At 50.9% G+C, this 27,844-nt stretch overlaps 2 protein-coding genes across 17 annotated transcripts in view; both read left to right on the top strand.

Annotated features, from left to right (window-relative positions):
* The window catches only part of Ptprf (protein tyrosine phosphatase receptor type F), an 85,984-nt gene that overhangs the window by 25,899 nt on the left and 32,241 nt on the right, over positions 1 to 27,844 (top strand). For 9 of the 16 annotated variants that reach the window (XM_063236319.1, XM_063236321.1, XM_063236317.1 and 6 more), the window contains 3 exons: positions 8,853 to 9,041; positions 14,663 to 14,680; positions 17,645 to 17,755. In XM_063236319.1, coding sequence (XP_063092389.1) covers positions 8,853 to 9,041; positions 14,663 to 14,680; positions 17,645 to 17,755 — 318 coding nt within the window. The remainder of the gene's footprint in view (positions 1 to 8,852; positions 9,042 to 14,662; positions 14,681 to 17,644; positions 17,756 to 27,844) is intronic. The other 7 variants (XM_063236313.1, XM_063236322.1, XM_063236326.1 and 4 more) reach the window with 2 other exon arrangements.
* On the top strand, positions 17,774 to 27,844 carry LOC134473052 (U6 snRNA-associated Sm-like protein LSm6). Its single transcript, XM_063236328.1, has one exon. The coding sequence runs from the start codon at positions 25,604 to 25,606 to the stop codon at positions 25,799 to 25,801; it is 198 nt and encodes a 65-aa protein (XP_063092398.1). The 5' UTR covers positions 17,774 to 25,603; the 3' UTR covers positions 25,802 to 27,844.

The following is a 27,844-nucleotide window of genomic DNA, read 5'->3' as shown; positions in this document are numbered from 1 at the left end:
GAGTACTGGGGGAGGGGAGGCAGCCCTTCATTCTGGGCCTTTTCCTCCAGGAGGTGGGAGTCAGTGAGGGTCCTGAGCTCAGCCTAGAGGTCACAGATTTATCAGGGTATTAAGGGGCCGTGCCAGGAAGAGTTGTGGTCAGGAAAGATGTAGGAGGAGACAGGATTGCCTTAGGTATGGGTGGGTCCCTGGTGGCTGGGTACCTTCTAAAAGGGACATAGAACACAGGGAGGAGAAGGAAAAGAGGCTGTGGAACAGCGCTGAACTGTTTCTGACTTGTCCTGGAGGTCCAGCTGCAAGGGCTTCAGGGGCAACATTCCTTTTGTCACAGATACGGCAGATAATGTGCCGCAAGTGTGGTGTGGGTACCCTGTGTGCTGTGTGTAAGTGTGCTATGCAGCATGGACAGCAGGGGTGTGTCTTACAAGCTGTGTGTACAGAAGGGGGTGGAGCAGGCTCTGCATGTGCACATGCATCCAGCAGGCAGTGGGGGAGGGCGTGCTAGTATAGCAAATGGTGTATACCTTCTGGGCTCTGTGTGCTGCAGGCTGTGTGTGTATGTGTGTGCGCGCGCGTGCATGTGCTCGCGCATGCAGCAGCAGCAGATGGTGTGTGTGTGTGTGTGTGTGTGTGTGTGTGTGCACACAACAGGCTGTGAGTTACAGCAGGTGGTCTGCACCTTACAAGCTGTATGGAGAGTAAGAAGATAAGTGGTTTGAGTTGAATATGTTGGGTCATTTGGGCTGCAGAGATGTCAGTGATGCTATTTGAGATCCCCATGGGATCCTTGCTTGGTCAGCCAGATCAGCTGAACAGAGATGACACAGGACTGCATGTTTGGCTTGAACGATTCTACAGTGGCACCTCAGTTGGTCCTCTGCGGCCAGACTAGGAGAGAGGGTATACCAGATGGGATCCTGCCCCAAACTGCCTTTTGGAGGTCTCAGGACTCTCTCAGATGCTCCCTACTACCTGTTCCCACTTACCTTCAGTGTCTGCTAACTGGCTAGGACTACTCCATCTGTGTCTTTCCATGAGCCATGTCTATTCTCTGAGCCCAAGAATATAACTGCATGCAGTACTTTGCTTGTTGACACTTTTTTTTTTTTTTTTTTTTTTGTCTTTTGCTTTTTTACCGGTACCAGGGATTGAACTCACGACTACCTGCTTACAAGGCAGGCGCTTATGCCACTGAGCTAAATCCCCAGCCCCTAGTACCTTGCTTGTATTCCCTTCCTGGGGGCAGGCTTTTGTGAAGGGCAGCTGGCAGGCAGATGAGACATTGGCCAGGTTGGGCATGTCAGTGCAGCAGTGGGCCTGGACCTCTCTTCTGCAGTGGCTCTCGGACTCTGGTAGCTCTGGGGCCTGTAGGATGATAAAGGGTACCTTTAGATCTCACACACCCCAGTCTCTTAGGAGACAGCCCTAGGTAAGACGACTAGTAGGCAATACACAACCCTGTCCTGAGGTGTCCCAGCCTGGGCTGGATGGGTACATCCCAAGTCATCTCTTTCTGTTCCATCCTTTCTGCCTCAAGCTGGTATGTTCCCTCCACCCATCGTGGAAGGACTTGGCCCAGGCCTGTGAGAGTAGTAAGTGTGAGTAAAGGGCTGTTGCAAACAAAAGATGATTTCCCAACTGACAAAGTATGTGTACTCTTTTTCTGTTTGCTGCATGTGTAGCTCGGTAACAGGTTGGTTTTGTGGAAGCTTGGTCTGTCACCTACTTGATTTGCGACCATGAAAGACAGAGTCAGAACCTAGATTCCATGCTAGCCTCTGCCCCTCCCTTCACAGGTGAGGCATGTATGTACCTCTGGTCCAGCAACTGTGGCCTCTGTGATGTGTCTTTCTACTCCTTGTGACTACAGATTTCAGGACTATACAGATACAAGGTTCTGCAGCTAATTACTAGAGATTCTGAACTCTATGCCTAGGGATGGGAGAGGTCAGTAGGCACTGCTGGGGAGACCTTAAAGACTAGACCTGGGGGTTTTGGTCCCTGGAATCTAGAATGGTTCATTGCTTCTAGTTTCTAATCTTCACTTTTGTTTTTTGTTTTGTGCCGGAGATCGAACTCCTGAACTTGCATTTGCCAAGCAGGTACTTAACACTGCTCAGCTAAACCCCTGGCCTTTATTTTTTTTTTTTTTAAAAAGACAATAAAGCAGATCAGAGCAAAACAATGCAAATAGCTTGGGGTTTCAGGACAAGAGAACAGGAACTCAACAGTGGGTACCATAATGTCTCCTTTCTTTGAAATAGTTGTCCATATCTTCACACACAATGTTAATACAAATCAAAATAGTATAAAAGCACTCAAAAGAGTGAGAGCCTTTTGGGCCTTCAAAACCAGAATAGTTTCTAATCTTCAAGTGCCCATTCTGAATGAGCAGGTTTATGTCATGGGCAGTACTCCTGCCTTTCTTGTTAGCCCTGAATACAAGGTATGTCCCTGGGCCCAGCCTGGCCCCCACTTCTATAGTCACAAGTGTGACTACAGAGCCTGTGTGCATGGCCAGTCTTACTTCAGCCTCCTGACTAGCTCTGGGAACAGCTCTGTACTTTGGAGGTTTTAATTGCCCTATGCATGTGTATTCTTCACCCTTGCTAAGGTGCCCCGCTCACCCTGGTTGCCAGGGAAGAGAGAATTTTATGAAAAGAAATGACATAACAAAATTTAGGCTTCAGGAACATGCCTATGTGTGCAGTGTTGGGTGGAAGGACACCAGCGGGTGATACCAATGAAAGGTGTATGCAGTCCAAGTGACAGGTGACAGTAATGTGGACCCAACCATGGGTCAGAGAGAAGGGGTGAAGAGACTATGAGCACGCTGGGAAAAGTGGGAGCCTGCCCAGCCACCTGTGGGATTGGAGAGGCAGAAGGCTCTGGGTTCCTGGCTCCAGGTGTGGGTAAATGGTGGTACTACTTTCTCAGATTCAGATGTGCAAAAGAAATCAGGTTTGAGGGAGTGAGTTGATGAGTCCAGTTAGAAATCTGTCAAATCAGGTGTGCATAGATATCCAGGGAAGGATGTTGAGGAGGCCTTGTACAGATTTTCCTGGCACTCAGGAGAGACATCTGGAGATGGAGTTTTGAAGGCCTGAAAATGGCACATCTCAAGTAGTCAGAACTAAAACAGAAGGAGAGCCCCAGAAACTAACTCCTTATGTTGGGAGGAGGTTTCTGAAAGATAGGTAGGAGGGAAGTTGTGAAGCCATAGAAGTAGACAGAAAAGTGTATGTGAAAGAGGAGGCCAGGCCAGGCTAGACGAGTGCTGGGAATTGTCCTTTGGCGTTCACTCTGTTGGAGCGGCGCTGACCTTGGCGAGCTTGCTGCCGAAAGCAGTGGGGGTGGCAGTAGAGCTGCAGGGGCTGAGGAATGAGTGGGAGGCTGTCAGTGGTCTTGAGTGACTAGAGCAGGGCCTGAACCTGGGGGCTGTAAATGGATGAAAAGAACCTCCTTGGAGTGTGGCTGAGGCAGGGGAACCTCAGGATGGTCCAGTGTGGGCCAGTGCCTCGAACTGGAGTGTGGTTATGTCTATGATGGGGGGTGGCCCCTGGGCTGGGCGTGGTGGTGGTGGTGGTGGTGAGACCTCGCTTGCCAGGCAGGCAAGGGCAGTGAAGTTCCAGGGAAGCCCAAGGGAAGGGGATTACTGGGAGGAGGAGGAGGCCTCTGCTGCCTGCAGGCCCCAAACAGCTCAGATTCAGAAACAAAACAGGCTTTTAAGATGCCAAGTTTGATGAAATCTGAGTGCTGGAAGAGGTGGGAGTTTTCTCTTGGAAAAACAGCTGACGGAAAACTGCGAAGGGAAATGGGCCCAAGACTCCCTAGGCTCTCCTTACCGCCTGGGAACCCAGGGGAGGGGCTGGGCTCCCTGAGAGTGAACCCTGGCAGGTCTGGAGAGGCCTGACTTGTTAGGAGGTACCTTGGCCTTCACTCTTTTGAGGATAGAGCTGTCTCGGGGACAGGATTGAGTTGGCCTTGGCTTCCATGGAGTGCCTGAAGGGTAAGGGGAACTGACATCCCCACCACCCACAAGGTTCCTTCATGATTTTAGGCCTTGCATGTGTCACCAGGTGCACATGTCTCAGCAAATGTGTATTTCTGACTCTGCATGTCTCCACATGCATGTTTCCATCTCTCCACCCACTGCCTCCCGGTCTGCTTCCCCAAATCCTTCCATAGGTGCTTAGTACTACAGATGCCCCTCCATAGGCACATGGAGGTTTCAATTTTAGCACCTATCTTTGTGTCTCAGGGTCCCTAGCTGTGCATGCTTTTAAGGTGTCTCGTGGTTCAGAGACATGGTAAGGCCAGGCCCAGCGCTCAGAAATTGGGAGAGGGTTAGGCTCACAGATGGCAGCACCCCAGGGAGCCTCTATACGTGAAAGCTCAAGTGTGCCTGCATGAGCACAGAGATGCTATGAAGCTGGATAAACACGGGTGAGAAGGTCACACCGACAGACGGTGCCACTGGCCCTGGACCCTGTAAAGCGTCTCCATCTGTTAGCTTCCCTGGTGCAGCCCCCTCCCTCTGGCCCATACTTTGCCTCAGGCATCCCAGGCTGTGCTGGACAAAGAGACCTGTATGTGTTTGCTGGGGGCTCTCAGCAGCCTTCACTCCCCCATCACCATAGCTCCAGCCAACCCTCCATTCACCCCACCTTATCCTCATGTTAGGACCCCTGATGGAAGCTTACTGTACTTACTTCTGTCTCCACCCTTCTATAGCCTTTACTCAAGCAGGTCCCCACTGCCCATAAAGCTTTCTGTCTCCCAAGCATTTCTTATTTTTGAGTTTCTTTTTCTTGAGTCTCCCTTCTCCAGGAAGGCTTCAAGATAATTTGGTGGAATTGGCCTGGTCATATCTCTACGGGATCTCTGCCAAACCATACCCCCAGCCTTAGACTCCCAACCACCCACCCACCCCTCAACTGTCATCTCCCTGTACTTGTGGGACAGAGGGAAGAAGTAAGTCTTCCTGCTGCGGTATCTAAAGGCCTTGTGTGTAGGAGCTGTTTGTGCCCACAGAGGGTCACATAGATCTTGCACGCAGGGCTGACACTCAGAGATGAGGGTGGATTTCACCTGTGTGTGGAGGTAGTGTTGGACTTGAGCTCTTTGGTGCCTGTGGTGTTCCCTAACTCACTGTTGTGCTTCTCTCCTTCCAGACACCCTCTTCTCAGGGTTTAGAGGGCTTGGCTGAGGTAGACTTGGGAGACTAATTGTATCCAAGTGTGCCAAGGTAGCTGTGGGCCCTTCCACACAGTGCTGGCCCAGCAGGGGACAGGGCACACAGCACATGCAATGTGGAGCTGGAGAACCTAAGGGGTTGGAATTTTTGGGAGGGGGCAGAGTGCTCCACCTAGGTAGTGGAGGGAAGGGTGGTGCCAAGCCGGACCATGGAAGTGCATGCCCCAAGGGGACACCAGCACACGCTTTGCTATTGCGGCACTGCTGCTCTGCTGTCACCATGGTTACCGGGTGGCCCGGAGGGGGAGGGGATGGCATCCCCAGCGCTAGCTGGACCATTTGGAGGGTTCTTAACGTGACCTGTGAGTCCTGCTGTTGAAATGTGGATGCGTGTGGAGGATATCTATATGTGGGGAGCACCCAGGTTCTCTTCATTGTGATGAAAATGCTGCAGTGGTGTGTGTGCTGTGTGTGCAGGGGGCTGCAGTGCTGGAAACTGGCTGAGGGCACAGTATTGGGGGCAGGGCACAGCTCCCTCAGGGATGTCCTACCTAGCTGTTCCTACAGGTCAGGAGTGCTAGGGCTGGGGCTTTAGCACCTGTTGTTGTTCAAGGCTCCACCTCTGATTTAATTGAGTGACCTTGAGCAGGTTTCTTTATCTCTCCAAGCCCTCTTTGTTCCTTTACTTTGTAGGGTTTAGGTAAAGATGAAGTCATACCTATGACAATAAATGTTCCATACATGTAACCTTTTATACCTTTGTCTGGGCCTCAGTTTTCCCAGTTGTTAGTGGGTTTACAGTGCTCGTGTGTTGTCAGCCTAAGATTTCCTCCTGGCCCTTGCCCTGCATGGTTTAGCTGTTGTGGACCAGCTCCTGTGGGTGTCTGGTAGATGGACCCACCAGTATCTACATGGGACAGCCATCAAGAGCAGCAGCTGTCCTTGGCTGGGTTTGAATGTTCTGGAGGCCCAATGGTGGAGAAGAGAAAGAGGCAGCAGCAGGTTCCCCCCAGGGCTGTGAGACTTTCTCTCGTGGAGGTGGCAGACAGTAAGCTTTCCAGAGCTGCCTTCAAGTCCAGTTGGCACAAAGAACTAGTTCTAGAGTCCTGCTATTTTACAGACAACTGTTCACAGTTGCTGGTCTTAAGCTCTGGTGGCGGTGCCTGAAGGATGATCTGAACCAAGGACAGAGCCATCCAGAGTGTGATAATTGAGGGAGGAAAATTAATTGTCCTTAATTTGGTGTAAACCCCAAAGACTTTTCCCGTGTCAGGAATTCAGAGTAGATTCCTGAGAACACAGGGCTGCAGATTGGTTCTTCTTTCCTTCTCCTTGATCTGCACCTTGGAGGTGGAGGAGTAAGTTAACTCCTGGTTCTGGCTCTGGCAGGCCCTGGCTACCACCCCTCCATTTGTTCAAGAGGGCTGAGCAGGTAGGAGTAAAGCCCAGAAAGAGCCAGCTTGACACCCTTATGGCCATACTAGCTCCAATAACTGTGTATCTCCCAGATGTTGTTGAAGGGCAGGAGGGAGCCTGGGCCTCCAGTCTTGCACAGGCCTTCTTGGGAAAGCAAGTGATAGCAGGGCCAGAGGACCCTGTTTCCTTCCTGGGTGGATTCCCAGTTCTCATTCCATCCCACTTCATTCTCTTGCCACTCTTTAACATTATCCTTTCAGAAATCAGAGCTGAACATCAGGGCACTATAGAATTACATTTATAGCCTCAGAAATGCTGGATCTACATGTGGAATTCCTAGGGCTGTGAATGGAGAGGTTAGAACTAACTTTAGGAGAAGGCTGGGGTGGCATGGCTGTGCTGAGGTTCTCTCTGTGACCAGCCTGAGACCCTTTCTCCTGGTGGACCCCAGCCTCTTTAGGATGCCCCTGGCTGCATGGAGTTCCCAAGAGGTTAGCAGCAGATGGAGGCATCTCTTGCCCCTGTCTGTTGGTACTGCTCCAGCATCCTCTCCTGTAGGACACCTAATCACTCCCCCTGAGGTGCAGAGTCTCTAGGTAAGGCATGCGCCACCAGCCTGTACTTTTGTGCCTTCTGAAGCTATCACATGCTTTTTCCCTGGCATAGGAGCGTAACCTCAGCAAATGTTTCCACACACTCATCTTGTGCCATGTCTGAGAGGGAGATGTAGAGTGTTGCTAGTCTGATCTCTGCTACCACAAAGCCTAACTTTCTTGCCAAGAAGTAGGCAAACTGCAGAGATTTGCTATGTCCCCACTGGATGTGCCTGGCCTTCACGTTGGCAGAGAGGCATGGCTGAGTTTTAGAGAGTAATACAATGGCTTTGTCACAACAAAGAGGATTTCTTATCATCCTAGGATGGGAGAAGGGGGTCTTGGGCTCTAGTTTTAGTGTCTACCTGCCCCAGTGGTTCAGCCTTTACAAGTTATACTGTAGAGCAGATTATTCACTGGGTGCAGGTCATGTGTCAGACACTTCTAGCACTTTGTACTTTCAAATCTAGACCTAATTTAGGCTTTACAAGATGGACACTTAACCTTAGTGGACAAATGAAAGCAGAGACAGAGAATAAGGAACACACACATATGCTAGAGATAGAAGAAAAGTCCTGCTTGGTCAAACTGGTCCAGGGCTTATCCTCCCAGTTCATTGCTTCTAAGGTCAAAGATGTGGGCAACCTTGTGTTCCCAGCCTGGTAGGGCTGCTGCAGGAGCCTGAGTATGGTGCAAGTGGGTTTTATTGTTGATAGCCATTCCTGTTGGTTTATGCAAATGACTTCTCCCTAGAAAGCTGGGAGAAGGGGCCAGAAAAGTGTTTTTGCCTCCCCTCACCAACTTGTAGTTTTGTAGTTTTGGGGTTTTTTTGGGGTTTTTTTTTTTTTTTTTTTTTTGGTTTGTTTTTTGTGTGTATGTGTCTTTTTGAGACAGAGTCTCACTATGCAGTTCAGGCTGGTCTTGAGCTCACTTTGTAGTCCAGACTGGTCTCAAACCCACAATGATCCTCGTGCCTCAGCCTCCAGAGTGCCAGGATTACATGAGTGTACCATCACGTCTGGTGGTACTGCTACATCTTAGCCTAACTTCATGCTCAGACTTGGTGCTCAGGGTCAGGACCGTGTATGAGAAGGATAAAGGTCAAGGCTGTAGTGGGAAATATGTCGAGTAAAACCAGTGTTAGAAGGGGTCATGGGTAGAATCTGAGGTGCAGGCACAGTGACCTGGGGCTCTGCCATGTAGTGAAGCTGAAGAGGATGCAGGCAGAAGAGGAACACTACGTGGGCTGGCCTTGGCCAGGACTGTATGGCCATTGATGCTATGTGACTCCCGCCCCCACAGCCTGGCATTTATGCAGCACTTTCTGCTGCAGCCAGCAGAGCATTGATCTCCTCCTTCGCAGGTCCTAGAGAGATAAGTGCTGACACCTTCAGTCTGAGAGGTTGCTTCTCAAACTTGAAACTCTGCGATGGGGCAAGAATGGGCTCTACTGTAGCACCTGGCCCTGCCAAAAAGGACTTAGGTGTCTGAACTCTCACATCAGGGTAGGCCTCATGCTTAGAAGGTTGTGGTTGGGGAGAGAAGAGTCCAGTGGTCCCAGCTAACGTGGGAGTCAGGGAAGCTGCCCACAGAGAGATCCTGGGAGACAGGGCCAGACCTAATATACATACTGCTCTTTGTCTGCAGAAGAGCAGCTACCGCCTGGGTTCCCATCCATTGACATGGGGCCTCAGCTGAAGGTGGTGGAGAAGGCACGCACAGCCACCATGCTGTGTGCAGCTGGTGGAAATCCAGACCCTGAGATCTCCTGGTTCAAGGACTTCCTTCCTGTGGATCCTGCCACAAGCAATGGCCGCATCAAACAGCTGCGTTCAGGTGAGCAGAGGGTAGCGGTCAAGGGACCATGAAGACCTCAGCAAGGCATCTTGCCAGAGAGCACAGCCTTCCCTCTTGGGTCTGGGTGTGTGAGGCTGAGCAGAAAGCAGGGGAGGGAAGGTGGGTTTTGCTACAGGCCTGTCTGGCTCTAGGGAAGAGGACACTGTGGTAAGAGTTTGTTGCCAGCTGTGCTTTGCTGTCCTGGTACTGTCAGACTGCAGATTTTGGGCCAATTCTTCTAGCACGTGTGATGAGGCAGCATGGCAGGCTCTGCCAAGGTGTCTGTGAGTACACATTCTCTACTTGCTATGTAGCCTGGCTAGAGACAGGGCCTGGCTGATGCTTCTCTTTGTTTCTTGAGAGGGCAGGGGCTAGCCAGGGAAAGAGACCCAAAATGCCCAATTTGTCAGACTTCAAAAGGTTGAACCTCAGGGTCTTACACCCATGGGTACTTGCTGCTGTCCTTTAGCTACCAGAGCCACCTGTTCTGATGCCTCAGTCGAGCCAACTTGGAGCCCTGGGAGCAAGGATGCCGTCGTGACCAGGCAGGAGGTGTCGCCCTGTTGATCGATCTGCCTGTGAGGCTCCCGCCAAGAAGATTGATTCAGTTTTTATGGGAACAGAGTGGGTGGGGAAGGAAGCTTGGAATCAGTTTGGCTGCATTCTGCACCTGCCACTAGCATGGGCTGGACCCGTAGGCCTTGCTTCAGAAGCCCTGCCAGGTGTGGGGTGTTGGACCTTGAGCAGGATGGCCAGAGCCCCTGTTGCCTGACAGCTGTGATGTCAGTCCTGGGGAGAGGAGTGTGACTGTGCCCTTTGGAGCCTGTTGGTTTCAGAGGTGCCCCCTCACTCCCTGGGATGCCAGTCCCTACCTCCAATCCCATGAGACACAAACATTTCTCTTGGTGTTCAGGGAAAAGCAGGAGAAATGAGCCACCCAGCAAGGCAGGATTCTAGCTCTGGCCATGGCCGCCTGAGACAGACAACGAAGTGTTAGCTCATTTAATTTAATTAAAACTCAACAAGATGGAGGCAGCTGTAGCGCAGTTAATTAAAACAGCCATAATCAAGGCAGGAAACGGTCTGACACTGTTTGTGGCTGCTGCCCAGCACTACACAGCGGCCGGCTGGTCTCAGATTTGCTTGGTTTTGCCTAACTCAGATCAGATCAGCTCAGCCCAGCCCAGCTCAGCTAGGCTCAGCTATGTTTGCTTACCGGTCCCCCAGGCAGGGCCCCATGCAGCCAGACAGTCCTTCTCGTAGACCCGTCTCCACCCTGGAATTGGCATCGACTGTATAGTGGGCAGCCCTTCTGAGAAGACTCAGTCTTGAACATTTGGCCATCAAATACATTTATGTAGTATGTGCTGTTTACCAGGTCCTGTGCCGCTCCTTCCCTGCCTGGCGCTACACTAGAGGCTCTTCATGCCTCATCTTTTTTGCCCTGTCAGCAATGGCTGACCTCCCTCCCTCTTTTTTGACCAGCCCCCTTATACTTTTCCTGGACTCTGTCCCACCTGCTTCCCATGTGCCCTTTCTCTGCAATGCAATCTGTTCTAGCCAAGGAGCGGGTAGCCCCACCTTTGCCCAGACACAATCTTTCTCCCCACTCAGGCAGGCCCATGCACTGCTCCCAGAGCTCCCCCTGCTATCTTCTTTCCTGTCACTACTTTTGTCTCTCTGGTTCTAAGATCTTGGCCAAGTTCGATGTCCAGAAGTCAACCTGCCTTTGGATGTGCTGTGTCCAGTACAAGTGTAATGACCTCCTTCTCAGATAGCCATGTCTGTTTCCCATTGACCACTGTGAGTGACAACTGCCCAACTTGACACGTGGGAGACACCCAACTGCTACTGAAGTAAGGAATCAAGTCCCCTTAGTGTGTCACTTACACCCCTCTCAAATTGGTGCTCGCTTTTCTTCCCACATCCTCCATCCTATTCCAAGACACAAATGCTGCCCTCTTAGCCTCCAGGCTCTCGCTGAGAATCCATCATCCAGCAGTCCTCAGCATGTTCAGCTCATGTTCTTCCCGTGCTCTGACAGTCAAGTAGTAGACCCTTGACCCTGGACTGCATGGTCAAGTATGTGCTCCTGGACAGGGCACATAGTACACTTCTTGATCTTCCCCTGCCCACATCTCTAATCTCATCAGTTCCGAGCTGTACCCTTACTTGCTGGTGGTCTCAGATGAATTAACCTCTTTGAGTATTAGTTTTGTCATCTTGAAGAAAGGAGGGTTTTGGGTGTATTTAGTAGTAGAGTACTTGCCTGGCATGTATGAAGCACTGGGTTCAGTTTCTAGCACAAGGTGGAGTGAGGGGAAGCTACATAAAATGAGAAGCGTCAGTTGGCATGACTTACTGCCTGACCTGTGGTAAGGACTCTGGATGGGGCTCTTGTGCTCTTCTTGCCTCTTGCCACTCTCAACTTACGGCAAGCCTTCGTGACCTATGCTTGCCCACCTCTTGACTCACCACTCACCTTCTTGAAGGCTTCCACCCTTTTCAGCCTCAGGTTTCTCACCATCTGAATCCAGCTCTGCTCACCTAGGCTGGGTGCTCTTGGCAGGGAAGACTTGGGACTGACTGCTCCATGAGGTACCCCAAAGCCCTCGCTGAATGAATGATTTTCCAAACTTGATCTTTGGGACTTGTCCCTAAAGACTAACACATACTCCTTCTTGCTTCATGGAAGCAGTGACCTAAGAGTCCTTAGCCTAGGGTCTAGCTCCTGGGATGGAGCCATATGATGCCTGAGGTCCTCAGTTTACTCTCCTCTGCAGGAACAACGGTACTCTGTCCCCATTCCTGCCTGACCCTAGCCTGTGATCCTTGATCCCAGTAGCAGCTGCCCCTATCCTGTTACCTTTAGAAGGGTGCTGAAGCTATTCTGTGTATGTTTTACAGAAACTGCCCTTTGTGGGCCAGATTCAGACCTCTGAGCACTTGGCTATTTACAAGGCTCTTCACGATTTATACATCACCAACAGTTTACAAAATGCTTTCCCACCCTCTATTGCTGCTGAGTCTCTTACAACTCTGTGAAATAGGACAGGCTGTAATTATCATGCCCACTTCACAGCTGAGCTGAGAGTCACCTAGGTCACACAGGAACACTTAGGTGTAAGAGTTCCTCTGTGAGGTTATCCTGGGGCCAGAGGGTTATTGGATCCCATGAGTGTTCCAGGGCTTGTCTAGACCTCAGGTCTCTGCTGAACAGTACCCAGAATTCCTCCAGTGTCTCTGACCTAGGCCACAGTTTGTCTCACTGGGGTGTTGCCTGCAGACCAAGAGCTGCACAGAGGAGGCAGCTGGCAATATGCACTACCCATCATGAACTATGCCTGACAGGCTCTATCCCCACTACAGCACTGTGATATGCTGCCATAGTAGCCTCGTGCACCATTTGAATTTGGGATCTTAGCTGGGCCCAACGGGGAACAAGCACAAGCTTGGAGAGGACAGCAGTGGAGTCCTGAGCAGACAGTTCACAGCTGCCAGCATGCTGACCTCCAACTGGGGCTCAAGGTCACTGTTGGGTCCCAAGAGGCTGTTAGTCCACAAGCTCTACCAAGTCTGGTTACGTGCCTGGAAGAGACTTCCTAGGCTCACCCAGCACCATTCGGGGCAACCCAACTAAACTGTCCAGAGGCTTCCTCAGAGTCATCTCTTCATATCCCCAGCACACCTGGACTGAGACCCGGTGACCTGAGAAGAGAGGGCAGCATTGGGCTGTCGGAGGCCTCCTGGCCTGGCAGGCAGGGTGCTAAGCTCCTCATTTTGCTGGTGGGTCCCAGCTGTGCCTAGGAGAGCCCTTCCTCTCTACACTGCCTTTGACTGGGTCTGCTGCTGTGCTAGCAGCGAGTGGTTACAGTTTCTCTTTGGCCCTGAGTTCAGCCATGAGTGTGCTCCTGGGAGGCTGACTCCTGCTTCCCCTTTGGAGAAGGCCCTGTCACCAGTCTTGTGAAGTGGAAGTTTGGTAGGGAAATGGCCCTTCTGTGAGGTCTAAGCCTGGGGCCTGGGAAGTCCCAGTCCTAGACGTTCTCCACCATCCCTGTCCCTCAGTTGTGAAACTGGAGGGACCTCAAGGAGCTTTTGTTTGTGTGGATTATAACTACCAGTGGGTAATAGGTTACATATTAAGATTTTACTTATTTACTAATCTAAAAATCTATTGCTTGTTAACTTTTTTTTTGGTATCAGGGATTGAACTCACGACCTTGCACTTTCCAGGCAGGCACTTATGCCAGTGAGCTAAATCCTCAGGCATTTAAAATCCCCATATCATTTTTAAAGTGAAAAATAATTACATTTTCTAAAACAAAAGTATTTTGAGAAGAAGAAGTGAGAAGACCCTCATTGTTTCACACTTTCACAAATCTTTATTATGGGGCTTCATAGAAGGCAGCTGAACCCCCATGTCAGGCACTACATTCGGTTTATTATGGTGTCACGCATTATGTAGCCATGCTGTCTTGGTATTATAGAATTAGTATTGACTTGATAGGTTCCCTGAAAGGTGCTGTACACCTGGACTGCACTTGAAAAATCCCTATAATGAATCTCCCTGCGTGTCCCCAGAGGAGAGCAGCCCTCTGCAGTGGGAGGCTGTGAACTAAATGGACTAGTCAAATCTGTCGCCTCAGTGGCTATATGTGCTCAGCCTTCGGGCAAGCCACTTAACTGTTTCTCAGCCTTTGTTTCCTCCATTGTTCTTAGAGATGGATATTCCTCCAAGCAGCCATTGTCAAGTTCAGTGAGTCATTGATCACTATGTGTCTCTGACACTCCCCATCCTCCAAAGGTGGGTAGGAAGGGGGCACAGTAGATAGAGCTGGACCTGGTCTGCCCACCGGCTCCTTGTCCTCTGGGTAAGGCAGTTGTTGAAGGGGAGTGAGAGGACGAGCCTCATGGGGAACATGTTTGAAAGGGAACACAGTAGACCTGGGCTTGGAGGGTAAGTTCCTGGCTTTGTTGGCTGCTGGTTTGCCATTCAGGCTGGAATAGTTCAGTAGCCTGTTCCTGTTTAGCAGGGCTGGGTGGCATTGTGGGGAATGTGCCACTGACTTGTGAGCAGACAGTCCTCCTGCCTCTGTCAACAGCTGCTAGGGCTGGTTGGTCTCTCTGTGGGAGGCCTGGCCTGGTGGTAGCCTTGTGGGAACACTCCCTTCTCTAACTCTTCTTCCTGCCTGCTTAATTCCTTGGTTTTGTTTTGGTAAGTGCTCTGTAATCTCACCCCTACCAGCACAGGATTTGGGTGGATTGCAGGGTGGGTTTGCAGCCTCTTTCCTTCCCCTTCCCCTTCCCCTCCACTGGCCCAGCTGGCCGTGGCTGCAGGAGCCCTGACTTACCTTCCTGACTCCTTCCCTCCAGACCCACCAGACCTTTACACTTCAGCAATGTCTATGATGCAGGGGGCACAGCTTCACCTACAACTCACCTGGCCCAGCCTGGTGCTTGCTCACACATCACTATGTGGGCTGATCTTAGGCCTCAAGTTCTCCATATATATAAGGCCTTTCCTTGTGTTTTATTTTATCTGATTTGGCTTTATGTGGCTTTCCTTCCTTTTGTACTAATGCTTTTCTCTGATCTTATTTGCATTCAAATTACCTCACCAGGTGGTTCACCAATCAGAGGTAAGAATGCTGTCCGTGCATCTCGCCACACCACACCACTGCCGTCACCTCCACTCCATCCCGTCCAGTCCGTCACCTCCCCATCCCCATCCCGACCTCTCCAGCCTTTCCATCTCCAACTCCAGCCCTGACACCCCAACACCACACACCGCCACTCTCAGTCATTCCCTCCTGTGGAATCATTCATTGCAAGTCTGACTTGTGGAGATACCAGCTGAGTCCCCCTGGGTAGCAGGCCATGCTGCTGGGTCTTCCACACCACCCCCTTAGGAGTGAAGCCCAGTCTGTCCGAAGGCTGGCCATGGATGGGAAACACAACCACACCTCACCTTCCCTTTGAGAGCCTCCTTTTTCTTAGGATCCTTAAGTATTCTTTGACTTGTTCTTTAATATCTTGATCCTGTAGTCAAGTGAGAATTGTTCTGCAAATCTCTTCAGCCCAGCAAGAACTAGGAAGAATGTCTAGTGGTCCAGATTTTAGATGCTGGGTGACAACATGAAAATAGACATACCAGCTTGGAGTCCTGCCATATGACCTTTATGCAGTATTGCCTTATAACCTGGTGGTTAGAAAACAAGCTATCAAGCCAGGCTTGATGATGTACACCTACAATACCAGTCCTTGGGGAGACTGACATAGGAGGATTGCAAGTTCAAGGGTGGCCTGGCATACGTAGTGGGACCCTATCTTGAAAAACAGACAAAAAGCTAGGTGTGGTGGTATACACCTGTAAACTCAGCACTCTGGAAGGCTGAAGCAGAAGAGGTATAAGTTCCAACCCAGCCTGTCAGCTTAACAAGACCCTGTCTCAAAAAGGTTTGGGTTTAAGCCTAATTCATCACTTGTATGACCTTCAAAAATTGATCAACTTTCAGAAGTCTGTTTCTTCCTCTGAGTGGAGGACAAGGCCAGGTGCACACAAGGCCATGAGAATTAAGAAGACAGAATGAAGTGTCTCCCATACAGCAGATATCCTATAACATGGAGGCTTCCATTTTTATCCTGCCATTTTCTCCTCACATATTCCTTAATGTTTGTGGGCACATTCAGGCCTTCAGAATTCAAAGCCAGGGTGCTCGGGGTGGAAGTTGGGGTAGGGGAAAGCAGTTTTGTCCCTGTGTGGCATCTTGTCCATCGTCTGGAGGACAGGATTTCACCCCGTATCTTTTGAATCCCCCAGCCTTATTGCTCCGGGTCTCCCTGCACATCCACTCAGTACAGGTTAACTGCATCCCCTTCTGCTAGATCTCGGTGTTATACCAGGTTTAGGGTTTCTATATGCAGATACGCACAGATCCTGTGTTGGGTCTCCTGGCCAGTCTCGGTTTTAGGTTCTCGTTCTCCCATGGGCAGGGTTGCACTTGAGTACCACTTCCTGCTCCCAGTCTGTGGTACCAGCCTTACCTTGAACCCCTGATGAGCTGACCCCAGGGCCCCTCATCATCCAGGGACTGACCCTTACCTGCTGGAATAAACATTTTCTGTAGTAGTGTCCATCCATCCCATAAACATGCCTTGCTAGGTGTTCATCAAGACTGTTCTTTCAGGAGATGGTGTTTGGTCTGTGTATTGGGCTCTGATCCTCCCTCATACTACCAGGGAGGGCAGGCAAGCCCCTTGTCCTGCACAGGTGGCATCATCATTTTCCCCCATCTCCAGTTCCTTAAGTGTTCATGGCCTCTCCTACTGCCCTGTCTATGTGGCAGAAGAGGATGTTAGACTGAAGTGGGTAGAGCTTGGGCCCATAGTACTCTTCCCTTTGGGCCTGGGCTGGGGCCACGTGGCGTGGAACTCTTCTGGGGCTCCTGCCTAGTTACTAGGTGAGGCCTGGCAGGTTCTGTCTGTCCTGTTTGGGTGTGATCATCAGTCATTAGCCAGGTCCCTGAGGCAGGAGTTAAGGGCTGTTAGGGTCAGTCTGGCTGTTCTGTGCAGGAAGTAGTTTCTGTCAGATTTCATCCTGTGGAGGTTGTTAACTGTCCATTGGACTGTCCTGTGTGGGTGTAATTGTCTGTCAGATTGTTCTGGGGAGGGGCAAGTTGCTTATGCCCTATGGGTTTTACTGTTACATATAGCTTGCCTGGTATGTTTTGTTTTGTTTTGTTGGTTTGGGGTTTTTGTGTTTTTTTGTTTTTCAGTTAATTCCTGGGCCTGGGGCTGGTGAAGGCAAGTGGTTTTACCTGCCATAATGGTCCTCCACTTTGACTTCTTCACCTGGACCAGCCCCCAAGCCCAAGTTTCCACCACCTTCTGGAAGGGTCCTTTTCAACTGTCCCTCCCCCATCACATCTTGGCTCCTGTCTGTCTGTCTGTGGCCAGAGCAGCCCCTCAGGGTGCTGCCCCAAGCAGGAGCTCCAGCCTCCATTAACCTCTTGAATTATGCAGGAGCCGTGGTGGGTCGAAGCACTTTAGCAGGACTAGGCTGAGAGAAGCTGGAATGGGTGGGGCTGGCAGTGTGCTTGGGGTGGAGTGGGAGGAGGGGGGGGGGTCCGGAGCATCAGGCCACCAGGCCACCCCTTCCTTCCTGGAGGGGGCAGACAGTTACCCCAGGAGGACACTACTTGCTGGCTGGCAGTACTGTAGGCCTCTCTTACACCTGGCTCCCAAGTTGCCTGGAAGGATTGTTGCCTGGAAGGATTGTTGCCAGGAGCACAGACAGAACGATCGCTGGCAAGCAGACTCCAGGACTGGTGGGAGCAGGACTGATACTCAGGGGAGCTGGGGGTAGGTTGCAGCCCCTGGTGGCGGGGTAGAGGAGATAATACTCAGAAGCACAGTCCTTGGCTCCTGCCTGGATGCCATTGGGCTCATCAGGGAGAACTTAGAAGAAACACAGTTGCTAGGGTGTGGCCCATGTGAGCTGCAGCATCTATCCCACAAAAGCTGCAGATGCTGTCAAGACCCCCCATGCTCCAGGCCACACTCAACATAGACCATGGCTGACCTCTCCCTTTGTGTCCCCATAGGTGCCTTGCAGATTGAGAGCAGTGAGGAGTCAGACCAAGGCAAGTACGAGTGTGTGGCAACCAACTCGGCAGGCACACGCTACTCGGCCCCCGCGAACCTGTATGTACGAGGTAAGGATTCGGCAGTGCCTGGCCTCTGTCACACGGAGCTGAGCAGCACCTGCCAGGCACACTGTCTGGAGCCATTGATGCAGATGCTCAAGGGACTGCCGTGGGCCCTGTCTCCTTCCTGCTTCTTTCTGCAGCAGCAGCAGCCCCCCTGGGCAGGCTCCTTGAGTCCACCACTGCTTGCCTTCCTTCCCTGCAAGTTTGTGGGGAAACAGCCCCTCTGGGGAATGTTCATATCTCTTGCAGGTCCTTGATGCATGGTCCTGGAGCCCTGTGGAAGTCTAGAGCCTTCCAGTTGTTTCTGGGGGTGTGTGTGTGTGTGTGTGTGTGTGTGTGTGTGTGTGTGCGACTTTGTATATAAACATGCGCACCTGGCCTTGCTTTCCTCCCATCTATTCCAGCAGGGCTCTGGGCTTTAGTGCAGTTAGGCCTCAAGCATGGGACCAGCAAATCTGTACCTTGAGACCTTTCTGGAGGAGGCTGCTGTGCTCTTTATCACCAGCCCAAGCCCTGGTATTGGAGTGAGGCTGAGTGTCCTTGTGGGTACATTCCTTGGGTGAACACCTAGTGTATTCTGGTGTTCTTCATTGAGATTAAGTGGATCACGTGGTTTTTTTTCACTCAGTAGAAGGGGCCTCTTAGCCCACTGGTGACCAAAACTGACCACTCTTTGTCCCTTTCACAGTGGGTCTGATGTGCATCATGCCCAGAAGGGGCTCTAGAAGCCCTGGCTTCCCCCACTGTCCCTCAGTTCTCCTATACCTGTGGATGTCATTAAAAAGTAAGCCATCCCTACTCAGAGTGTTCAGAAAGGAAGGAGATTCAGCCTCTTTGCAGTGATAATTTCATCACCTAAATGCATAGTTCAGCTTCATATTAAGGAGGTCACTAACTGTCACTGCAATGTGCAGTGCTAGGGTGAGGGCAGTGGCCTGCTACTGTTAAGGGCCGTTGGTCAGACTTGCTTGATGAGGACAGAGAAAATCAGGCTGTGCACCAGCATATACTTTTTGAGAGTCCAATGCATGCTGGCACAGGGTCATTCTGGAGAGACCACTTGGGGACTCATCAACTATAGAAGATCTGTAATGAGCAAACTATCTCAGAGACAAGGGAAGATACTTCATGGGAGCTGGTGCGAGGTGAAAAGTCTCCACTGCCCTCTTTGAGACAGGTATCCTGCTCCTCAAGGCTCAGCTGGGTTGACAACATCAGAGAGAAAGAAGCCAGAAGCCCCAGAACCTCCCAGATGGCCCAGAGGGACGGAGTTGTAAACAGTACAACCTTTATTGTTCACTGATCTAGGTTAAGTTTCTGACAGAGGCATTGGGGACTAATGAGCCCCATCTGAGAGATTAGCAGCTGAAAACCAGGTGGGGCAATGCAAATCTAATTCCAGCACTTGGGAAGCTAAGGCAAGAGTATTGCTCTGAGTTTGAAGCCAGGCTAGGGTACATAGTGAGTCCAAAGCTAGCCTAAATTACATAGCAAGACCCAGATAGACAGACTTGACTGATTTAAAAAAAAAAAAAAAAATTAGCAGCTAGAAAGACCTTTTCTCAGAAACCAGCTGCCTCCTATCCCAAGCATCATGAGTGTATGTCTTTTCTACCTAGTACATTTCCAAAAGACTGGAATCAAGAATGTGAAGGTCCTTGGCCACAGCAAAGAAGCCCTGTCTGCATGTGGCCACAGAGACAAGGGGCCTGCCTCTTGCAGGTTGTGTGGGGATGGCCATATAGCATGTCTCTTGTGGTGGGCGGCTGGAAGGAATACTGAGGCAGGACACAGTCCAGACCCAAGGCCAATGGGCCCTGTGTTGTCCTCTTATTGGAATTGCATTCTCTGAACTCACTGTTACACTGGCCTCAGCCCCAGAGGTGGGGCAGTGATGTTCTCTTTGGAGCTGGACTCAGCTGACAGCTTAAGTGCTGACCTGGGAAGCCTTAACTCTCTCAGAGCAGCCCTGTTTAGGGGGCCCTACTGTCCATACCCAGGGGGCTCGGGCAGAGCCCTGCCTAGCGCCTGGTGTGACCCGTCTCCCCACCCCACAGGTGTTAATTCACCTTCATGGCTCTACTCCAGGACTGTTGAGTGTGGGAGTTGCTTTAGTTTCAATCCCTCTTGCCAGGGATGCTAAAACCACCGACCTGGCTCTTGCTTTTCTCTCATGTGCACCCTCCTCCCCTGAACACTCCCAATCCTTTGTCCCCAGGTCCTGCTCCATGTCCACACCATATCTGGATTAATGTCTGCCCTGCTTTGTTAAGAGCAACCTGCCCAATAGGCCTGGAGAGCCCTCCTGTCTTGCCAGATACTCTGAACATCTGAAAAGCCCTGCTGCCTGGGACCCTTGCTCCTGGTGTCCCTACTCCTTCTCATCTTGTGCCTCAAAAACCCATTGCCTTCAACCCCAGCTCCTCTGGGACAGCCTGCATCATGCTAGCTATGAGCTCTGTATTCTGAACCCCAAAGATGGACAGCCGTGAGAAGGTCCCCAGTGCCACCCTGCCTGCTGGCCCCACCTGTGCCCCTGCACAGTGGCTTTGAGGCTTTTTTCCATAGCAGGAAAGCTCTCTTAGGACCCAAGCTTCCACGTCCTGATTGGTGTGTACTCCCATGCCTGGTTTCACATCCTCAGCACTGTTAACATTTGGATAGGGGAATGCTTTTCTCTTCCAGGTTTTGTACTGTCCCTGGCCAGCTGGACACCTGTAGCACTCCCTAGTCAAACCAACACCAAATTGTCTCCCAACATTGCAACATGCCTCCCAGGGGGAACTCAGCCCAGTTGAGACCCAGTGCTCTGAATTGACAGCTTCCTGCTGGCTTTTGTCACCATCTGTCTCTGACTCCTCTTCCTCTGCATCCATTGGCCTGCCAGACTTGTCTCCCACTCAGACTTGGTTCAGTGTTTGCTTCACATATTTTCCCCGTCCCCCAGATTCTTAGGACTCCACTGCCTTTCGAGACTGTGGCTGCAACAGTATGGGACTGTGTGTGTAAAACTCATGGCATAATGCCAGGCACAGGAAGTACCTGAAGTCGTCTGCCCTGGCTGCCATTGGGGTGGCACTGGGGGAGGTGGGGAATATATCATGCAGTTAGTTGCGTCTGATTTTATTCACAGTTGCCCACAGCTCCACCCACAGTCTAGCAGGCCCAGGCTTGTTGGGTGGACCAGCCTCTTTCTCTGTCACCAGCTGACTCCCTTCCCGAGTGACTCATTCTCCTTCCATCCACAGTGACTTTCTTCTCCAGGTCTTGGTGTGCAGCTGTCCAGGGCAGGGTGTAGTCCGCCCTGCACAGAGCGTGGCCTACCTGCACCAGGGGATCAGCCTTCCCATTGTCTCAGTGACCTGGCTGACAGGCCACAGTGTCCCGAAACAGAGGCAACACCTCCTGTTTTTTCCCCATAGGTGCCCAAATGTGTTCCTCGCACTGATGTCATGCAGTGGGGGGCTTCCTCAAGGTGGCGGGGTTCTAGTGGCTCGTGTATTGGGTGGGTGTGCCCTGACCCCAGAGCCCAGTTCACCGGGCCTGTCAGAGCCGTGGAGTGTGTGTGAGGCATGGAGACTGGCCTGTGCTCCATTTCTACCTCTCCTGGTCCTGCCCTCAGCGTCCCTGGCACATGCCGGAGGGCCCTTGCCCTGTCCACTGTGTCCTTCATGAGTCTTGAGTCTTTTGTGAGTGGCATGATCCATGTGCACGGTGTGCACGTGTGTGTGTGCGAGGGGGCACAGGAGTCTTGTCTTGTCTCCGTGCTGTGTGGGCAGATGAAGGTTGGCCTGTTTTTACTCTCTCTGTGTTTTTCCTTGTCTTTTTTTTATTCCCTCCTCATCCTCATCGCACTCTGCCATCAACCCAAACTCTCATCTATCAGATCAGCGAGAAGGTTGGTCCTTTTCACTTCTTACCCATCTACAGTTCGCCCGTCGATGGGATGTACCCGTCAGTAGGGACCAGCGGGCTTGGTCAACTCCCTCATGCTCTCTCCAGCTATGCCTGCCCGCTCATCAGCCTCTGCTTGTCATTGCTGGGCCAGCTGACAGGCAGGCAGGACCTGGGATGGGTGGGCAGGCCCTCTGCCCTGCATGCTTCTGCTGCTTGCTTCCCTGATGCACCATGTGTCTTGCATGTCCCCTTAGCAGGCCTCCCCTGCTGGAGTGGTAGGGCTGGCAAGTTGCATGGCACAAGCTCTACCCACTCTCTGTCCCTGGGCCGGACTAGCTGTTTGCCTTGGGTGGTGCTTAGGAGTGGTTGGGGGTGTTAGGTTCAGAGGGAGCCATGGGAGCTATAGTGCTAGGCATGTACCTGGGGAGCCTTCCACAATCTTCCACTTATATGGAGGCTGTGCTTGCCTAAATGAAACCAAACAATGAGGAAACAAAGGGAAGAAGCTCATACAGTGTAGGCTGTTCCTTTATATCCCCAGTGCATGCATGCCCTTGCTCTGTCCACTGCGTCCTTCATAAGTCCTAAGTCTTTGGGACGGAAAAAGAAGTTCTGCAGTGTCTATGTTATCCTCAAACTCTCTGGAACCCTCCCTGAGGCTTGAGGAGGCAGGCCAAGGAGGGCCAGTGTAAAGTCAAAACCAGTCCTGGTCGGCCCTGGGGAGTTTTGTGTCCATGCCTCAGGGTGAGTGGCATCTTCTTGGCTCCTTGCAAGTTCCTCCACTGTTGTCTTTTCCCAAATCCAAATTCGTATCATCCCACCGGCTCAGGCCTCTCTGCCTGAGCCTCTTGCCCCAGGTCTATCTGCAGGTGGAGTGTCCTCAGATTGGTGCTGACACTGAGAGTTCAAACCCAAGTTACCTAAACCTGGGGTGACCTAGCAGTCAGCACAGCCTAACGAGGATGTGTGGGAGCCTCAAAGTGGCTCCTGGCTCAGCCTCAGCTAGGAGGGCCTCCTGGAGTTAACCCAAGCCAGGTCCAGAGCCATCAGGTTGGAGCTCAGTTTTCAGCCGCCCACCCTAGTGCTGGGCTGGCTATCATTCTGTGTCACATGATGTGAGGTATCAGAGGAGACTGTCCTGCTACTGGGCTTTGAGGGTTCAAAGCTGAAGTAGAGGACAACCTGAGCCACAGGGAATAGACCCAAGCCACCTGGTCCCCTCTGCGTCATGTGCTGTGGCTTGAGTTTCCTCTGTGGGAGAGAGGGCGCCTTGGAAAGGAGGGCTGCAGACAGGGCTCAGATATCAGCCCCAAGCATCCATCCATATGCACTTCTGAGCTCTGGGGCATTTTGGTTACACCATTTTGCTGACCAGGGAGATCTGCCTGGGTGTTCAGAAAACAGTCATCAGCAGACAGCCCAACCCTTAACCACTCCCCCTATTTCCCTTCATGCATCCTCTGGATCTTTTGTCCCTTCCCTTACCCCACTCCACCCCCACCCTATATGGTCCCACCAGAAATAAGCACATGCACAAATATTTAACGGGAAGGAGAAATGAGTTTCTAAATATTCCAGGGGGATTTTCTGGGCTGGTAATTTGTTTGGCGCTGATAATTGCATCTTACATTTTTCCAGCTTTACTTAAAACTGTGTACTGGGTGCGCCAGCATTTAATTACTGCTCTGCAGCAGCCACAAGGTTATTTATTAAAGAGTTATTTTATCTTGATACAGTGGATCCTACCCCTTATCCCCTCCTTAATGTTGTGTTATTTTCATCAGAGAAATTTCCGAGAGTGAATGCAGATTGCGGGGCTGCCTCCCCCTGTGATTAGGCTGTCACTCTTCTGAATGCTGATGCCTCTGGGCGCTGCACTGCCCTATTATAGGGGGTTGTCAGCGCAAATAATTAGACTTAAAAGTTACAGCTGAAATATAATCCAGAAATGGCAGGGCCCTGTTTGGGAAATTGTCTATAAAATGTCAGCACTAAGGATGCACAGGGAACGGTAATAGACCGGCATTGTTGGAGCCTGAGATTACACTTTAAGTGCATTTTTCCCAGCCCCAGTTTTTACTTCCTTGCTGTTGGTTGAGTCCAGAGTGAGTCCTGCTCCTTTTGGAGGCCTTGCATTTATGACAGCAGGAGAAGGTGGTGGGGCTACTGCAGTGAGGTACCCGTCAGTCCTGGCTGTTGTAGTGAGGCCCCATCACACTGGGAATACTAGAAGCTTGTCTCTCGCCTGTTTTTCCCCTACCTTTTCTCTATATACATGCTAACCTCCCCGGCCCACGGGAAAGATGAGTATGAGATGCAGGAAACTGCACTCCAGGATTTTTTGTCTTATGTCCGGAGCTCTGTGTCCTTGTGAAAGATGAAGGTGCTACATCTGGGGATCTCTGAGGCTGAGATCCTTTTGTGGTAGGATGACCTTAAAGGTCGTATCTGACCTGACATTGAGCCCCAGCCTCTGGAATCCTCTGTACCACCATCCAGGAGGGAAATGTAAAAGCAAAACCATTCTTATTGTCAGTTCCCTCAGGGCCTCAATTTACTGACACTGCCTAGAATCAGATGCTTTTAAAGAAGTGGCTCAGGAGATTGGGGTGATCTCCAGGGCAGATTCATAAGGTCTATAATGGAGCCTGAGAATCCTGTCGTCCAGCAGCTCTCTGGAGGTAAAGTGCAGTCACATTTCTGAGCTGCTTAGCTTTGACCCTAAGGTTTATTAGGCAAGAGCCTATTTCCTTCATTGGGCTGTTGGTTCTGGCATCTAGGGACCTGATGTAGCCTCAGGATTCTTCCATTGGCTAGAGTTATGATGTCTCCCTGGGCACAGGCTGCTAAAGTCCCTTCCATGTACCAGCTGGAGCTGCATCTTCTCCCAGTCTTAGCTTCTCCCTGTAGCCTCTTGGGTCTGTTTTATCACCAGGGCTCTGATGGGTACGTTTTTGACAACATAGATCTACTAATACTATGAATAGGAAAATGGGCATACCACTTCCTATGTTAGTGTTAAGTTTGTTCCCATATCTGTAATTAGGAGATGATGGTGTGAGAACCTTCCCGCATAGTAATCCTCAAGAGTGGCTTCCCCTTGAACCTCTTCTCATGCCCCTTGGCCAAGAGGAAATGGGGCAGCCACTAGTTGGGAGGACAGAGAACTGGCCAGTAGTGGCTGCTGTGCTGTGCTGGGACCCTATCCACCTGTGCCTCACCTCCCAGCACCTGCCTTGTAGTCCAGTGCTGGAGCCAAAGGAGCGCCTGCACCCCAGTGTGGTGACAGCTGTGGTACTTGCTGGCTTTACCTTTTACTAGGTTAAAAGGGTGCTAGAAGGGGACTGTTTGTTGCTACTGGATACTTGCCAGTTAAGCTCCATCTATTCTCTGCAGTGAGAGCTGCTGTGTCTATGGCATGCTGTTACCGTCAGTGTGGACTCTCAGCATTAGGCCAGATGACAGCAACCCACTTACAATGGCATAGCAGAACAAGTGTCTCATAGCAGAACATGTTACAAAACTAAAAACTGTAGAAATAGATTTGATGTGGGGAGTAGGGCCAGAACCAGGTATTTAAACAATTTCATCAGGCTTCGTCTGTCTTTGTTTGCAAGCTGTGCTTTCTGCTGGTGACTTCTTTGTTCTTGAGCAGGTTCTCCTATGCGTTGGGAGAGGTTGTCCCAGCCTTTCTAAGCTTGGCTACCCCATAGTAAGAGTAATTTACTTTTCTGATAGTTTGTACAAATGGCCAAAGATTTGGGTTTCGGCTTTCGCTGTGAGCGTCCGCGGAGGCTGGCTTCGGGAGCTGCCTGGAGTAGGGTTCTGGGTCCAGGCCGCTAGATGAGAAACCTGGGGCCGTGAGAGGTGAAAGGATGAGTTACTCAAGTCACACAACTAATTAAGTAACAGAGCTGGAATTAGAACTCAGGTTTCCTGCCTTCCAAGTTAGTTAAAATGAGTCTGCGGAAGCAAACTCCTAGTGACTTCTTAAAGCAAATCATCGGAAGGCCAGTTGTGGTCAAATTAAATTCTGGAGTGGATTATCGAGGGGTCCTGGCTTGCCTGGATGGCTATATGAATATAGCCCTAGAGCAGACCGAAAAGTATGTAAACGGACAACTCAAGAATAAGTATGGGAATGCGTGTATCTGAGGAAACAATGTATTATACATAAGTACACAGAAGAGAAGGATGTGAAGACACCAAGGAAGCAGTTCTCTTCACATTTGGAGTATATTTTTTTGAAATACTTTCTATTTTTTGGTTCATTTGTGATGAAAAAGTTTGTGATGTCCTGCCTTCACAGTAGTTGGTGATTTTTCACTGACATGTAAGTAAAGTGAACATGTAAAATTATGGATTGAATTTTTAAAAGTTTTTACATTTAAGTTTCAGTCATTTTCTTTTACTTCTGTGTCAGTATACAAAATTCTAAAAGAATAAAAAACATACCAAAATCCAAAAAAAATGGCCAAAGATTGGTTCTTGTTAGCCAGGTCTGGGCCACAAACCCCATGTCCTGAAAATGGAGGAAAAGTGCTCTTTGTAAAGAAAATGAGGATAGGTCTTGGGCTGTAGCTCAGCAGTAAAGCACTTGCTTAGCATGTGTAAGGCCCTGGATTTGATGCCTAGCCAAAGAATAGAAGAGAAAAGGGAGTGGTTCTGGAAGAAAGCAGAACTCTGGACATCCGCAAGACACTGCTCTCCCTGTGAGCTCAGAGGTACTGAGTCAGTCATCATGGCTCGCTCAAAGGACTGCTGGTGTGACTGTTTCTGGAGGCTCACAGTGTGGCACGCTGTGGAAGGAACTGGAAGCAGTGCTCGGCAAAGCTTTGTAGGCAGTAGAGAAACACTGGGGAACCATGCAGTAGCTTGCTAGACGGGGGAAAGACGAGTCTGTGATGTATATAGAGAGCTAGGGGAGTGGGCAGAATAAGGAAGACCAATGAAGTACCTCCCTACAGGTACTCAGGGAGTGATGGTGATGGCCATCACCCATGTATTTGTAGAGAAATAGAGACTTAAAAGATACAGCACTGAGAGGCCCAGATGACTTGCTGAGCCTCTGGGCACTAGTTTGATCCCTGAGCCGGTGGTTGTTCTAGTTGTTTCCAGCTCTGTGTAATCTGCGACTGCATGAGGTACTCCTGATGTGGTACCACAAGTGCTCTGCATGCCGGGGCTTAGAAACCAGTACTGTCAGTGGTGTCAGTGGGTCACTTAGCCTTGCTCCCTGTCTTCTCCAGTGCATAAGGATGCTCATGTAGGACATACCCAAGCCTCTGTCCACCACCACATGATTGATCTGCATGCCTGCATGGCTGTATGTGGCTTCCCACTTGGCATGCTCTGGTGAATGTCCGTACCAAGCTTGCAACCTCATGGGGTAGTTTTAAGTTGCACCTTGGAGTGAGAAGTTCAGAACAGCTTCTGGTCAGGGGAGTCCAAGGCTGGAGGTTGTGGCGAAGCACAGCCACTCTTCCCCTTGAGACCCTGTTCGCTGACACAGAAAGCCATCTGTTCGGCATCCTCATCATGTTACTGCCATCATCATGCCCATCCTGCCCGTGGACCACATCCCTGGCCCACTTCAACCCTGGCCCTGGTCCTAGCCCTGGCCCAGCCCTCCTAAGAGGCAGCCTCTACCCTAGGTCATCAAGTTGTCCCCTGAGCATGGCTGAAGCCCAGCAGGTGATTATGCCACTTCCTCTTTTCTTCCTTTGGGCCATGGAGGTTGATGCAGTGACCCCAGAGAAGGTGGCTCTGTCACTCCTAGACTGACCTGCTGCCCACCCCAGCCATGTTCTGAGGACCCTTGCCCTAGGCACTCCAGTGAGCCCCTCTGGAGACACATGGGGAGTTAGGACAGGGGCAAGCAGGGGCTGTCACTGGAGGGTAGCTTGAGTTGTCCTGACCAGGCCTGGATCTTACATTATGTCCATATATATCCATGGTCCTTTCTGGGCCTCATTTACCTAGGATGTAAAATGGGAGCTTGGATGTGAGAGCTGAATGCAGGGGCTGCTTCTAGCCCAAAATAGGGTGGGAGATGATGATCCATGGCCTGGGGATGCCACCCCTCCTATTTCCAAGCCTGGGCTGGGCTCTGACGGGGGGACTTCTTGAATGAGGGGCCCCTGCCCTTCTGTCTACCCTCGTGACCTGCCTGGCCTGTGAGTACCTCTCTCCCTCCTT

This window comes from Cavia porcellus, unplaced genomic scaffold, assembly GCF_034190915.1.
Source record: "Cavia porcellus strain 051 isolate PalLab524CR breed Dunkin Hartley unplaced genomic scaffold, mCavPor4.1 scaffold_25, whole genome shotgun sequence".
NCBI lineage: Eukaryota > Metazoa > Chordata > Mammalia > Rodentia > Caviidae > Cavia > Cavia porcellus.
Note: the sequence above shows the minus strand (reverse complement) of the source record. Positions and strands in the feature narration are given on the sequence as shown.

Excerpts from the sequence above, each read along its gene's own strand:
- LOC134473052 (XM_063236328.1), top strand. The coding sequence starts at position 25,604 with ATGAGTCTGCGGAAGCAAACTCCTAGTGACTTCTTAAAGCAAATCATC.